Source organism: Anser anser (genome assembly GCF_964211835.1).
Source record: "Anser anser genome assembly, chromosome: 11".
NCBI lineage: Eukaryota > Metazoa > Chordata > Aves > Anseriformes > Anatidae > Anser > Anser anser.
Window position 1 is genome coordinate 7,647,766 of NC_139732.1, and position 16,709 is coordinate 7,664,474.

Sequence of the window (16,709 nt, forward strand, 5' to 3'; positions counted from 1 at the left end):
TTTGCACACCTGACCCAGCCAGCAGCCAACATGCCACCAGGACTGACCCAGAGCAGGGCCAGCATGCAGCCTACCCTCCTCGTTTCACAGGTGAGGGTTGTTTGTGTCTCAGGGACTTCCTGGGATGATCTTGAAAGTCACTTTGCCATCCACATTGCCTGGCTGGGACCGTCTGCTTGCTAAGAACAGGCATCAGAGACTGATGATATGGCCTCAAGTCTGCATAAAGAATGAGAGTGCTGAACCAACAGGAATAACCAGAAAGTAACATTTGCCCCCAAGAATGTAGCTTGGATAGTGTCTACGTGTGCGTTGCACCCTGCAGGGACTCTGTGAGTCTGTCATGTTTATTCTGAGTTGAGTTTTATGAGCACCAAACACAATTCTGGAGGAATTCTTGCTGCACATAAAAGCTCATGCAGTCCATAATTCTGAGAGCAAAAGAAAAGTTTGGTTTTTCGGTACTTTCAAGGAACCTGAAAGCTACTTCTCTATATGGTTTCTTGGCTTATTCAACTTTTATTTGCCTGAGTGCTCAGTTGAGACGCTGCCATGTGAAATGCTTCTGGTTTGCTAAACCAGACAATGCTGCTACAACGTGCTACCCTTACATTTCCTTGGCTACTGAACCCTAGCTGGTGAGTTGTGTAATTAAAACCAGGCATGCCCATACAAATGCTTATTTGCAGTCTCTGCTCTGGGTAGGGTGGCAACTGTTCCTTGTTAGGGTCCCTTAAGGGTGCAGCCTATCCCAGAAAATATACTGTACACAGTCTATCCCAAGACACGTAGAGGAGGCAATACACACTTGGGTCTTTCTCCCGGGCTCACTCCTGTGCTGTGCCCTCACCAGCAGCGGTAAGGGCCGGTGTCGTCCCCTCCACACGCTGCCCTCGAGCCCCATGCAGGTAGTGCCCAGAGCAACCCCTGTCACAGGCAGGCTGGACCAAGGGCTGTGTAACTCCCCAAGAGGTGACTTTCCTCTGCCGCCTGGGTCCGTGTTATCGCAGCCCATCTGTTTGTGCTGTCCTCTCGTGCTCCTGGCTCCCCTGGAATGGCCCTGGAGAGCTGGGAGCTACTGCTGGAGATAGAGCAGATAAGGCTAGCAGTCTTGCGAAGTGGGATGGAAAGGACTTGAAATCCACCTTTACTACAGATGTATGTTAGATGAAACTCATGTTCAGTTAAAACACTACATGCATCTTGCATTTTTTACAAATGAGGCACCTCGTATTGTTAACAACTGTTACCAAGGATAATTGCACTGTAATTCTATAAAATAAAATGTAATATAGTACTTGCACTTTCCAATTACACAATAGCAATTGTGAATAATTAAACAAAAATCTCGGGCTTTTTTATGGCTAGTTCTAACACTGAGTTTGCATGCACTATATAAACACCATCTGTAGAAAATGTAAGGCACAGCTATGCAAAACTGTATCACCAACTTTCCAGTGAGAACCCCGTTAAAGTTATTGGCTGCATCTTCCTCTAAACTACCTTCATTCAACAACTTACCCTTTTCTATTCACGCTCCTGCTTCTTTGCATCCATGCTTACTCACCTGCAGGACTTCTGCTCGCTGCACAATGCTCCGTGCAGATACCTCGTGTCTGTGACCCCGCTTCCACGGGGTCTTCCCTTGGCTCCATTCTGTGCCTGCCCCACCGCGCTCTGCCCGCACCCTCAGTGCACAGTTATAGTCGCGCACCCTAGGTAGGTACAGGGTGATGGTTTCCAAATTCTTGCAGTGCTTTTGAGGTGTTTCAGTAGAAGGCTGCTCGCAGTGAATACCAAAGCAGGGTCTTTTCCCTCTGCAGAGGCCCCATCTTAAGTATAAAGTACAAACAATGAAAATGAAAAGCAATAAAAAAAAAAGATCTGGGCTTTGAATGCTTCTTAGGGTCAAGCACTTAAACCTCTTTTGACAGCTACACTTGTTCTCCTCAAGAGAATTTGACCTCGAGTAAGGCATTGAACAAAGTGCATATTTTGTCTACGCAGGACGAATGTTATTCTAAAGCAACAAACAAACCTCAGATAAAACATACAGATAATGTCAGGAAATAAAAAAGACCCTCCCAGAAATGAAACCCCCACTGTAATTGATGCAAACTTAAAAAAAAAAGTATTTCTGATTTCATTGACTTTGTGTTGTATGGCAGAAGGTTAATCAAACTAAAGTGTTACATTTCTCCTCTGTTATTGATTAACCAAAGTCAAATAACATTATCATTTTTCTTAATGCATTTAAATCATGACTGGTCTCCCAGATGCTCTGCACAGTCACTTCGCAGATTTCAGTGGAAGTTGTTTGCATGCTGAAGCACTGAGCCTGGACAGAAACACTTTGCTGTGATAGCAACACATACCCAACAGTTTTCATTTTCTCAATTTAGGAGAAAAATTACTGTCCCTCCCTCTCCTTAGAATTATCTCTCTTTGTACAAGACTCATTCCAACATCATTTGAGAAAATGATAAGCCTACTCGTGATAGCTGCATTTCTGTGCCCATCTTCAGCTAAGCCCTGACCCAAAGTCCCCTCAAATCACTGGGATTATTTCTCCTGACTTCTTGACCTCTTATTTATCCCCAAAGAGGCTACAAAGCTGGTTTTAATTTTTAATAGGTCCGGTGCTCAGTGGAGTTGCTTATGCAGAGAATTTGGCGTAATAGCATAGAAGTGAAATCCTGTCCCACTGAAGTGACTGCAGCTACGTGACCGACTGTGACGGGGCCGAGGAGATACAGTAGTCCAAGACTGGCTGCTCTTGCTCCCTTTGGAATTGTCAGGGGAAAAATCTTGCATTGGTTTTTAACATTAAACAGAGGTGAGTTGAGAATGGAGCCTGTGCTGATGGAGCTGCACTCACCACCTGCAGCATCTCACAGCCATCCAGTGGACTCTGCTCCTGGCACAGGTTCCCAATGGGTATCTGTGAGTGCGGCTGGACTGCCAGAGATGCACAATCATGGATCAATTAATTTTTGCTGATCAGTAGCTTTGAAAATGGAACAAATTTATCTGAACAAATTCAGCCTGGATGTAAAGCCAAGTACAGCTTCAGCAGACTTCAACAGAACTGAACATGATTTTGACTAGATTTTCAGTACTATTTTTGTTCAAAGATGTTTAATTTGTCCAAAGCTGCTAGCAAGCTCTGGCTGTTTTCTGCAGTGAAGGATAAGGATTTTATTTGCATTGGGATAAAACAAAACAAAAAACAAAGTGCACACACACACAAAAAAATAATAATTAAAAAAAAAAAAGGCTGCTGATTCCTTATAGAAGCACAAGTATCTGTAAATTGACGCTCAGGATTCCACCTGGAGCTCAAGAGCTGCCTTAATACACTATCTGCTGTAAATGGCCAAAACACTTAGATTTATCTGCCACAACATTATAAGGGAGAAAAAGATGTTTATAAAATGATATTTGTCATCATCATCATCTATATTCTGACAATGCCCCAGTGTGCTAAGTAGTAACCAAATCCTACAGTAGCCCTTGCTACAAAGCACCTAGAAAATTACCCCCCCCCAGATCCCCAAATGTATGCCTAATTTTTACATGTGTTATGTACGTTTTCCACATAAAACTATGTGTATGTATTTGGACATCTGTCCATTTAAACAAACACCTATCACATATTTGGGCTGCCTGTTATTCATTTTCTTGTGACTATGAGGAACAGGAGGGACAAGAAGGGGTGAGGAAGAGGAGAAGCTCTTCAGGAGGAGATTCCACCACTGGCTGCTCCTGTGATTAGCAGAGCAGAGAGGAATGTTGCAAGGGACAATAAGAGAGACGAGGCCTGGGGGATACAATTTGGTTGATGCCACAGTGCAGCTCCACAGACGTTTGGTCCCGTATCACTGAAGTCAATAGCACAATACTCGTTAGTAATGGAACACACATTTAGGCCTGGAACACATCCATGGATTTCTTGCTATCAACTTACATATGCACACATACATATGGTGCAGCAGTGAGAATCACCTGGTCAACAGCTGATGAGGCAGAATTTTCAAAAAGAACCTCTGATTTTCAGATGCTGAATATTTAGTATTCCCAAAAATCAGGAGTAAGAAAGAAATTAAGCAATGTTACTTATAAATTTTAAATATCCATGTCGTGTGGTCATCATGATGCATAGAACAGCAATTCCAAAATTAAGTACCTCCTATAACCACCAGTAAGAGAAGTACAACACATGGAATTTATTGTTTATTTGCTTTGTGTTAATGCAATGTGTACGTTTGTTATCAGTACACTCTGTGACCTAGCATTAAAAATAAACCAGTCTCAAGTAACTATACCCTTTAGGTTTCACAAATATTGCCAGTAGGTATAATGCCGCTTTGTTTGCCTGCATTTAGTTCTCTGTTTTGTAAATACAAATATTTGGTCAAGGCATCTGCTTAGTCAAGAACTGTGACTGCTGATCCAGGTGCACATTTTCAGACCTGTGCACAGTAGAAACACATCTAAATGACTGAGTATGCAAATTACCAGTCAGGTGGTTAATTCTTTACACATCTACGATGATGTGCAGTCAGTGAACCAGCACAAAGGTTAGGTACCTGTACTTGAAGATCAGACCTGTGGCTTGTTCAGAGTAGAATTTAATAAAAGGCAATGCAGAAAATGTAAGTTTGGTTACGTTAGTTTTAGGTTGTCATTACTGCTGTTTGGAATTGCTTGGAAAACAAATACAACGTTTTTGCAATTAGACCCCTGATCTATGAAAGCACTTGAGCAACTGTACAACTGTAAGCATACGAGTAGTCACTTTAATGAAATTACTACTTATATACATGAATTATCCACTCATTTTAAGTGATTTGCTGGATCAAAGCCTTTCTTTTTCAATTAGAGCAGCAGAGTTAAAGTAATGTAACATCTCCAGTTTGGAGAAAATAACAGACCAAACGTATCTGTATCAATATAGATATTCCAGAAGAGAAGGAGAATAAATGAGACCTGTAGGAAGCACCCATATAACCACCCCACATCAAATACTATTATCAGTTCAACTTTTTTTCCCTAAAAGATTAAACTGCATTTCGCTTCAAACCTCGTAACAAAACTCCGCACTAATTCAGTTTGTGTAGAAGCTGAAGAAGTTAACACTGCAGGAACTTGGAAAAAACCATGATTTAAAATACCACTTCTACTTTTTAACAGTGGTAAACAGAGTACATTATAAATCTCCCGTGTAGCCTATTGAAGTGTCAGAACAGCTCATTCAAAGTCATACATTCTCTTCTGAAAGATTTTAGTATTATAATCGAAAATTCTCTCCCTCAGATGCACCTGAGAAGCATTAGTTTCTCGGTGACTTTAAGAACCAAAATCCTTTAATACAAACCTAGCTTTTCCCACAGGCACTTGAAAATATTTAGCATTTTTTCAGTTGAATGCAATTTTCATAATAAAGTAGCTCGCTTGGCTACCTGACACCACAGACAAAGACACCAAGCAAGCAGCCACTGCCAACTTCGGCAGAGCGCAATCTCCCCCCAGTCACACGTGTAGGGCAGCTTTTAAACCTCCAATTGCTGCAACAATTCAAACAATTTATGTATACAAGTGCCCACGTCCTTTATCCCAAAACATCCAGACATAACTCTTGCGCACCGGATGTCTTTCAATCAACCTTAATGGCAGGTACAACAGATTTTACATTTCTGTAGCATTTACATTCTACTTCGATAGCCAGTTTTAGGACACCAAAGAAGCCCTTTGCTATTCTAAAGCTGATTTGGATGCCTCATTTTAATTTTTGTGTTTTAGGGGATGGTAATCAGAATTTGCTTAATATAATATCCCTTCTGCCCTGAAATAGATTCCTCCACATAAACACACAGCCCTTCCTGAGCTTCACAGGCTCGTCTCTAATGATGCTACCCTTTTAGTGAACTGTTCATTTAAATTTCCCTGGCAAACCTCTTAGAAAAGTATGGGAATGAGGTATCCTTTTTTTCTGTGCCAAAGTACCCAGTCCGCCCTATCGAATCAGAAACATTCGTATCTCACTGCATCTCCAGCAGTTCTAAGGGCATTGTTTTAGGACTCTGGTACTTTTTTAAATCAAGCAGCACAATGATCCTGTTTTACTTCCATCCACTTAGCCTATTAATGCAGGCTAATACTGCATGTTCTCGTGGCAGCAAAAACTAAAGTGTACCCAGAGACTACAGTGATAGATTACATGTACATGCTGTGTCATATCCAATTAACTCAAATTGACTGTGTACTGCATTATGCTGTTAGTGCATGGAAGATCAATAAATATGGAGAAAATCCAACAAGGCTCTCTCCATTCCCATCCAATTCTAGTAGGTCTGAGACAGATCATGCTCCTATGATGTGTATGCTGCTGCTGAAGAGGGCAGGTGGTGCATAGACACCATTCAAACTTGGCCTATTCAATCTAAACTCCTCTAACTCTCCATTCATGCATAGCAAAACACCATCTGGTCCTATTTTGCCTCCAGCAATCACAGCTGACCAAAAACGATAATAACAGCTGTTGCAAAACAAAAGCCAAACAAAGGGGGGAGGGAAAGGTTAGAATGAAGTCCAGTGCTGCAAAATACTCCATGAAGTGAGAAATGGAAAAGGAGCCATTCAAACGTCCAATCCTCATTGAAAAGAGTCAGTGTAAGACTTCTGGTTAAACTTGAGATATTTAATCCATCTGTTCTGCAAACCACAATGGTCAGGTGATAATATAAAATTGAGATTATGTTGCATAGAGGTATTTAAAGCCTTTGTTCTCCAAGTTAGAAACTAATGACCCTGTGTCAGCTAAAAATTAAACCTCCTTATGTTCTTTCATCATGTGTCAACTTGGGTTAATGTGAAAGTAGAATGTGGTTAACCGGGGTGATAAAGCATCTGAAACCTTGGGAAAAGAAGGGAGCAGTTAAGTACTTGTAAATGATATGAAGGAAAACGTTCTGTAAAATGTGTATGACACTGAAATCATACAGATACTGCATTTTCCCTGTATAAATTGCATATTAAGTGATTTAAATTAACAGTTTTATTTATGACCTCTGATAGCAAAGTTATTCACTTAGACGTAGAGAATATGAACACCAACTTGCACAGTTTGAAACACAAGATGTTCTGCAATATGCTATTGCGGGTAATATAAAATATAATTTTGTAGCAAGGAGGGGGATGCTGCAGTTTTTCATGATTCAGATTTCGATATATAAAATGTAGTCCTGCTCGATGATGAAATTTTTTTTAGCTGGAGTAATTAAGACTATTTTTCCTGGAATTGACCATCAGTAGTTCAGCAGCTCTTAATCAAACGTGATAAAACTCAGGATTTATTAAATCATTAAATGAGTGTAATAACACCTGCTTCTCGTTGCAAATAGTTGAAAACAGACTTCAGTTGTAATTAACTCTTACCATTAGTGACATTTTTCCAACGATACTTCATAGGTCTTCAAAACGACAATTACAGAACTAATACACAATTACTGTCACATGCAGTTTAGCAATTATTTCTGAAGACAGTTGTCTAAAGGTTTCAAAAAGACTATAAAATGGTTCCCTTTGTTATGTAACATTGCTTAAAACTGACACACAAAACCATCCCTCACAGTCAGCCTCTGCTGTGCCATTTCTAATGCACGCAAGCTTCCTCGCTCCTGGAATAAACACCCTCCACCCCAGACATGATTAGATATCATACTAAGGCTATTATGAGCATGGGTAGCTGTCAACTAACACCTATTATGAAAAGCTTCAATTTATACACGTTTTTTTCTGCTTCAAGAAATCTATACATTTCTAATCAGAATCTCTCGCTGTTCAATATTTGTACATAATAAACAGTACCTGAGGATTATGAAATATTCAAAGCTGAATTCATTATTAATAAACTCACACAGTATAGTACCTCCATCCACGAGTCTGGCTGCAACTTTTGGGGAATCTATATTCCATTATTTTTTGGTTGTGGCCCGAGCATGGTAGCCATGGACACGGCCTGAAACAGGATTAGGATTCTGCTCAGGTTTGACACTTGCTGTTTTTAATTTTCATTTTATCATAAGCAGTTTAAGATTGTTGCCAGTGGTAATTTGCAATTTTTATCAAGACCTCTTCATTATAGCTTCTGACAGGACAGATGCTGTAATTAATCATGCAAGACAACTGGGGATAGTGGTCAGACTGCACCCACAGCACAGCTATTGCAGGCAAAGAAGAAAAAGGATTTCTCTCCTCTGTCAAGAGTAAAAATATACAAACAGCACTAATATCTTGACAACATGCTGGATGCGAATGTTCCTAAATCTTTCCCATGAAATACCTCCCTCTCCATCACCTCCTACCTCCACAATAAAATACAAGTCAGACAGCCTGGACCAGCCAGAGCCAGGAGCTCACAGGCAGGAGGCCCAGGGCAATGGCTAGGTTTGCAACTGAAATACAAGAATTTGAAGAAAACCACAATTTGTGCTTATTTTCATCTGTGACCACCACAGCTCAAACAGGTTCCCTATCCTGTTCCTGCTGACACACGTAGCACCGGGCAGGACGACTGCTTTATAACTCCACCACCCGTTTTCTCTCTCCAAAGTCACAGAAATCTCAGAGACGTTGTGTGGGACTCTTCAGCCTTGTGCATTTACAGACACAAGAGCTGATTGCAAACCTGATCCAGATCAGTACCCATCTACACATGATGGCTGAGAAAATAAAAATCCAAAAAGTTAAATAAAGTTTCTAAGAATGTGTTTTTATAAGGAAATATTGATGGCTTTCTTTTTTCTATCAAAGACTTGTGGCCCATCAGTTTTACTGAAATGTGTTTATTCTATAGCAAGATAAAAGCATTTATTTTAGATAAGCAAAATACAAACAACTTAATTGCTGCTATCGTAACTCATAAAAAAGTATAAAACAGCATAAAAACACAATAAGCAATGTAGCAATTAATAATTCATGTTACCAGTGTTTACATTAAAGCCTCATTTATGAAAACTTTACAACACATGATATGAAAACTTACAACTTTTAAAGAAAATATTTACATTGATTATTCGGCTGTGGAGTTTCTTTTAAATATTCTACCGGTTTTACAGCATATTAAAAACTCTTGCATTTTTCATCTTAGCTTTTTGTAATAACAGTTTTATTTAAGTGCATTTCCCTTTTAAAAATACAGTGTATTAAATCTGAAACTCATCACTTCGACACAGAATATAATATTCACATTTGTTCTGTAATTGGAATTAACGTAATAGGGTAATTGTCAATATATATTTCGTTACAAACTATGGTATGTTTATTTGGAGAAATGTAGTGAAAGGATGGATCAAACATTTAAGTTCAGTTACTTGCATTTGTTTTTCTGAAGATATTTAGGACAGAAAATTAAGAGCTTTGGCAAAAAATCTGTGATTTACTCTATTTCTTTTCATGACAAAAAATGCCATCAACTAACTCATGTCATACAAGCATGATTGTATGAAAACCAATCATCATCATTTTACAGGTAGTTACAACTGTGCTTTAAGGGCTTCATGAGTTCGTACTGCCTTGAAGTGCATTATTCACTTTTAGAGAAAGAAGGGTTGTATCATATAACTCTGAAAGGCCATTTTGCAGTCATAAGGTCCAGGTATTTATCAGGCCATTTGATTCACATATTGTAGGTAAAGCGTAAATAAATTAAAAAGGCATCACATGAAAAAGAGCACAGCTTTTTTTTTTTTTAAACAAAATGATTTATAGTCAGCTAAAAGATGATACACAGCTACATTGTAGTTCTTTATTGCCTATCTAATAGACACTTTAGAGAATCATTTGATCTGTTATGCATCCCTGCATAACTACCATCAACAATTTACAGTTTTCAGCCAAATATGGTTTACCCCTACCCCCTCCATCAACACAAAGCGATGCTGCAAGATCATTTATCTTCAGAAAATACTGACCTGTGATAATACTTGAGTCTGTGTCTGAGATTGTATTTGTGACTGGTGCTGCTGAGGTGCTGACTGAGGGCTCCCAATGGCAGGGATGGGAGATGTGATCTGAGAGGCTACTGGAGAGTGCTGCTGAGGAGAAGGCTGTGACTGGTGTTGCATATGCTGCATTTGCTGCTGCTGCATTTGCTGAAGCTGTATGTGCTGAAGCTGCTGTTGCATTTGCTGTTGATTAATTTGCTGCTGAAGATGCTGCTGCTGCTGCAAATGTTGTTGCATGTGGTGCTGGAAATGCTGCTGTTGCATTTGTTGTTGTATTTGCTGATGCATTTGATGCTGATGTAGCTGCTGTTGCTGCATCTGCTGCATCTGTTGCTGCTGGAGCTGCTGTATCTGGTGCTGCTGGCTTTGCATTGAGGGACTTACTTGAGATGAAGATGGTGTTGCCACCATATTTGTTCCCATAGAGCTTATCAATGGAGCTGCAATGTTTGTTGGCATGTTTGGTGCAATGGTAACAGACGCTACAATCTGATTCATTGGCAGTCTCATGGTTAGAGGTTTTGGAGCAATTGCTCTGGGAAGGGACTGTTGGAGACTTTGAGGAGATGCCGATACTGTTGCATGTTGAGAGAGGGAAGTATTCAGAATAAGGGAGGAAGACAAATTTGTGGATGCCAATGTTTGCTGGACAGAACGAATTGTCTGGGCCTCAGCAGACTCTGCAGCAGCCTGTGTTTCAAAAAGAAATTCAAAAACTTGTATTGGTAAAAACAGACATCATCCCCTATCAAACTTAAAAAATTATCAAAATCCCCTCCTGCTCTCTCTTGCTTCAATGTACGTAGCTCAGTGGGAAGGGGGAAGACTTTGCCCTCGACAATTTATCCAATTATTGTAATGGTCCATTTAGGAAACACGGTTCAGAACATCCTCCGAGTTGCCCACTTTCTTCATCCATTACAAGCTTTTACCACCTTGCTTCTTGTTTGTCCTCTTTCAATACTTAAATCTATCTGCTTGCACTTGAGGTATTTAGAAAGGTACAGATCCTGGCTCAGTATGACCTGATCCCTTTAAGTTATCCTGTGTTTTTAAAGAGAAAACTTTGTTTCTGTTTACAGAAAGTAAACAGTTACAGGGAAAGAAAAGCCACAGCTACTCAGGGAGACTTTTTCATCTTCAGTTTTCTATCAGGAAACATCAATCAGCAGTCTGAGAAAGGCCACTCTGATCCACTGATCCATTACATCACACCTTCGTCTGTCTCTGTACACAGTACCTCCAGTTCTTACCTGAATGCCAATTCTCTATTGGACAAAAAAACCTCATGTGTGCCCTGGTTCAACACCAGAAATTCACAGTATATCTTTGGGTTGAAAGAGCCCAACACTCTCTATATACTTAAAAACAACAACAACAAAATACTTCTTTGGGAGACAAATCCGAACAGAAGCGTATCCCAATGCACCAATTATCACGGTATAAGAAGAGTGCACAAACACCCAACTTCTCAAACTACTGCTTACAAACTAAAGCTCCAACAAGTAGGATCCATCTTGCATAGTTTTATACATCTGCATTGTACTCAACATGTAACCTAGTTGCCTACAATCCCTTTAAAGACAATGGAGAGAAAAACTCTCTTCCAGTACAATTAATTGACGTATTTTAGACATTTACCTTAGAATGTATCAAAACTTGCCTCAGAAATGTCTGTACTATCCCTACTCTCAACAAGAACCTTTGGTAACAAAGCTATAGCAAGGATGTCATAAGTAAGGAGAGATGAATTCTGGACTTTCCACCCTATCTTTTTGCAAGTCACTCAGCAACCCAGGTTTCACAGATTTAAGGAGAAAATATGATTTCTGATGTTTTTGAAAAGGGACTTTAGGACTGACAAGATAAATTCCATCAAAGGTATTTAGAATTCCAGCTGCCATTTCACTTAGCATTGCATTATTAAAAACTTTGAGGATATTATCTAAGTCCTAGAGACAACAGAAAAACACAACTATGTACGCCTAATTTCTGTTGTTGTATTTCTAAGCATTAATTAAAATACACAGCAACTTTCTATACAATTTACTAATGCTCTGCAGTTGTGTATTCAAATAAGTATTCTTCATTCTCAGGAGGTGGATCTCATCAGTTTAGTCTATTGCTTTCTAGTGATCAAGGATATTTTTGTAGTTGAACTTTACGAAGTATTACAGGAGAAATAACCATCTTGATTCCCATACATACGTCAGATGGACATAAACATACTTCTATTTACAATATTCAGAAGCAACAGATATACAATCAACCTAGTGCTGGCAGCTAAAAAGGTAAATTCTCAAATAAGACAACAGAGCTTTGTTTTCTTCACATGAGTTTTATATTAACTAGGGATCCGCTGCAATATTTAGTGTGGCTCACTGCCAGCTATTCCATTTGTAAGTACTCTCCAAATTCAGAGCCACCAGACTTACTATTTTTCCCCCTCACCTGCAAGAAATACTTAAGCTTTGTCATACAGTAACTGCTTTCCAAGTCCGTGCCAAACAAGTTTGTCTTTGGAGAAGTAGCACTTGAGGAAAGGAGAAAAAAAAAACTCTGCAAATACCTTGTAAATCTTAATGTCAAAAGGTCGCTGTATTTTTCATGACTATATTTTACTTCTATTGTGAAGTGCATTATTTTGCTTCCAAAGATAATGGATGATGTACGTTTACAAACTTATTGTTTGGTAATCATTATTGTGCCATTAGACAGATGAAATTTCTGTTGCAGGGTTCAAGCAGCAGCACAATGACTTTTAGAACTGTATTACAGAAATCCTAGGATTCTACTTTTGTTTTGCATAACAGCACATCCCTGCCTTCACATTTAAAACAACATTGCCAAAAGCTAACTTGCATTATATTGAAGACATTATTAGGCTTACCTTGGAAACAAGGCTTGCTCTATAGGCTGCAAGTGCCTTTAGGTATTCTTTTTTGGCAGCTTCAGTTTTTCTTTTATAAACCTATTAAAAGAGACCACAATTTCACCAACTTCAGTTATTAAGAAGTTTTTGCCAGAATGTTCCCACAATCACTTGCAAAGAAACAAACAGCTCAGATTAAAAAACAGAAAACACTCCCTGGGAAGAAAAAGCCCACGTAATATTAAATATTCTTGCAGGTGGCCACAGAATTCCAGGTCTATTTGCTGGACTTTCACCACGATTTATGTCAATTTATCATGAAGGAAAAAACCTGCTCAAGCAGCCGACTGTTTGAAAAGACCAGCTATGCACACTTCACCTCCCTAGGAAATGATATTTTACTGACACTGAGTGTTTCAGATGCTGAAAAGTATCTGAAGTAGTACAAAGTAGAAAAAAAAAGGCACCTAAGCAGTAATTTTGTTTGAAAAGTATTCAAACTGCACTTAAAAAAATCATACATTTAGAAAACATGGTTCACAGAGTTTTGACAATTCACTTTCCCCAAAGCCAGTATTAGAGAATCCCACAGAGGTTAAGAAAAACAGTTAAGCACAAATTGAATAAATCTATATCTCTGATCATCAGTAAATTTAAAGTTCATCCTTAAATCATGATCATCATCTGTTAAATGATCATCATCTGTCAGACTATTAACTATGACTAGAAGCTGCACTGAGTATCAACAGGCAAAGAGCCCCAAAGGATTTTTTTCCAATCCATGTGTAGGAGTTATATGTGTATAGTAAGAAGAATAACCCTCAAGGAAGAACAACACTCATCATTCTGTACCAAGTTTGAGTTCGAGATAACATTTCACACACGACATTGTAATGAGGCACAGAGGATTGGCTTCAAAGGTTTGAAATCAACACGCTTTGTAACAAATTCATAAGGCAGATCAAAGGAAAGGTAAATGTGCTGTACCTTCCCCTTTCCTATTCTAACTTCTGATTAATAGGAAAAAAGAGCTTTGAAATAGGAATCATCAGAAGATTGTCTTAACAGGACTCCAGGACAGTATCACCTGAGCTTTTTACAAACTGCCCTTTAAAATTGAAAGACAAATGCATCCATTCAATATTACCTACTGGCTCTTATAACAAAATGCTTTTTAGATGCCAGATCTTCAGCAGGTTCAAAAAAATCAATGCAACTCTATAGAGTAAGAAGTCTACATCAGCAAGCAGTGTGCTCTGCTCAGAGCAGATGTAGGAGGATTCTTTACAAGGATTACTATATTACTTCTTGTAAGACATCCCTGCACCTTTTTTTTTTTTTTTTTTTTTACCTGTTTTTGTTCTTCTCCTAAACTGTCCCACATTGATGCCACTATTTTTGAAACCTCTCCAAACGTAGCATTCGGGTTCTGCCCTTTAATTGCAGCTTGTGTATCTCTGAAGAAAAGGGCATATGCTGACACTGGCTTTTGTGGCTCGTTGGGATCTTTCTTTTTCTTCTTCTTTGGAGTCTTGGGCTTCTTGCCAGAATCTGGGGCAGCTCTTTTTTCTCCAGTAGCCTGAGAAACAGCAATAACAGTCTATATATGCATGAAATATAAGAAGAATACTGAAAAATTATTGACAGTCTGGCTTACTAACATATGGATAAAACTACCGTGTATGCAACATTTTGGAGAGTCCTGTTGTGCAAGCCTTCCTCCTACCAAATAGCATTACTCTCAGTTATTCTCATCAGATGTACTGGAACTAAACGCCTAAAGAGCTACCACCTATCGTAAGCATGGTTCAGAATCAATCGTACAAGCTTGACCTGAAAAAGTACACCCTGACACCCTGAATTTCTATTAAAAAAAAAAAAAAGATTTAATCTATAGCGTGCTTTGAACAGGCAATCTATGTTTTTTCCATTAAGATGCAAGTCCTGCAGCACAGACTCAAAAGACAAGAGCTTGGAGGCATTTCCTGGCTCCCAGACCTAAGGCTGCCAGCTTTGACACAGGTCAGGGGTTAAAAAAACCTTACACTTGAGGCAAGAAGCAGCAGCAGCAGCTCTGCACTTTCTCTCCACCTGCAGCGAACACCCCCTGTGCCCACCACCCACACCCAGTGCTCCCTGTGTGGGGTCAGGGGTCCCCCGCACCTAACACCTCCTCCTGCCCCAGGAACAGGGGAACCTGGAGTAGCACCCCAAGGATGGGGGTACCTCCAGTCCTCGTTGCACCTCATGTCCCATACCCTCTTCTGGTGAATGACTTATGGCAGCAAATGGATGTTGTGGCTCTAAATATACCTCTCACAGTCCTTTTACTTTGATATTTTCAGGATCCTGTACAATACTCTTTCCTTACACACGATTTCCATTAACTTAATGAGAAAACCTATCACGGAACAGTCTGAGTTAACCCTTTAAATATACTGCTATAATAAGATTTTTGCTCTATTTTGTTGTTAATTTTTTCCATTTCTAATAAGTTGAACTGTAAATTAACTACACTTTCAGATAGAAGAAATCTTATTTTATTTCTTTCTGAACACACCATATTTTAAATGACTCCAGTGAACACTGATATGACAAAACTGTCCAAAGCTGACGAGCAAAGAGATTCACCAGATCTATAAATCTAAAATGGATTATTAATGTATTCAGCTGAAAATAGATAGATATGCATATTCTGACCTCTGCTATCTTGGAGGTGTCATGGAAACTTCCTAAGAAGTTAAACGGCAAATGAGTCACATATCCCACAATACAGTAAAGTGTGTGTTTTATATGACCACACTGCAGCAGGGATGACATTGCCACATTCATGAAAACACAGAATATAGACATGTAAAGCTTACTCACTACAAAGCACAGAATAACTTACTCTATTTGATTCATCTGCATCTTCTTCGTTTATAGAGCTGGATGGGGAAGGAGTGGCTGATTTACTTGCAGGAGGGGAGGGAGAAGTGTGTGGCAAGTTAGTGCCTCCTAAATTTAGCCCCAGCTGTGCACTTAGCTGAGACTGGTTAATGGTGGTGAGCTGAGAGGGAGGCATAATTCCTGAATGAGCAGCATCAGTCATGTGGACAATGGATCTCATAATCAAAGAATGGTCTTGGCGGTACTGAGAAACTTGTGTGTGACTCTGATCCTGAAAGAGATTGAAACAGTATTTAGTCATTAACAGTGACCATACAGCATTAGCAAGTAAGGTTATTTTTACAGACTCACGCAACTGAAACTGTCTGCTTGTGGTTTGTCTTGTTTCTTTTAACAAATTAAATACATTTTTAATAAATGAAACGCAGCAACAGTTACCACACTTGCTTCAGACTTTGCTTCTCCCCCAGTCATATTTTGGGGGTAATAAAAACTGTATTTCCCCATTTTTAAACATTTTTTCTCTTGATGCCATGTGAAATATCCACATAAACAACTGGCTGACTGATGCCAGGGAAAACATTGCAACTGAGTAGACATACTGCTGTCAAAGGCAGAAAGCAAACAAAACGGGGAGGGAGTGCGGAGAGAAAAGCATCTTCCTTTACTGACATTCAATTATTCATAGCTGTTACCAGTAACAGCAGTAGGTATAAAACAACCCTGTTTAAAATAACTTCTAAATCCCCTTCAGACAAAGAACATCACCCTGCCACATCTCGAGTGCAGACGCAGCAGCACTCTAGAAAACTGTTCAAGTAATCCTAATCACTCCTAAAAATCCTTTTTTGCCAACACCATACAAAATGATATGTTTTTATCTTTAATCCAACAATCAAACACATGTGGAAGTAGCAAGCTATGCACCAATCACCGGTTTA

General features: G+C 39.3%; 1 protein-coding gene across 5 annotated transcripts in view; it reads right to left on the reverse strand.

The window, feature by feature from the left end:
- Positions 1-8,830: 8,830 nt before the first annotated feature.
- TOX3 (TOX high mobility group box family member 3) overlaps positions 8,831-16,709 on the reverse strand; it is a 77,501-nt gene continuing 69,622 nt past the window's right edge. For all 5 annotated transcript variants that reach the window (XM_083794841.1, XM_083794839.1, XM_083794838.1 and 2 more), the window contains 4 exons: positions 15,770-16,039; positions 14,231-14,458; positions 12,898-12,978; positions 8,831-10,697 (listed from right to left, as the gene is read on the reverse strand). In XM_083794841.1, the coding sequence (XP_083650967.1) occupies positions 9,960-10,697; positions 12,898-12,978; positions 14,231-14,458; positions 15,770-16,039 (1,317 nt within the window). In that variant the 3' untranslated portion in view covers positions 8,831-9,959. The remainder of the gene's footprint in view (positions 10,698-12,897; positions 12,979-14,230; positions 14,459-15,769; positions 16,040-16,709) is intronic.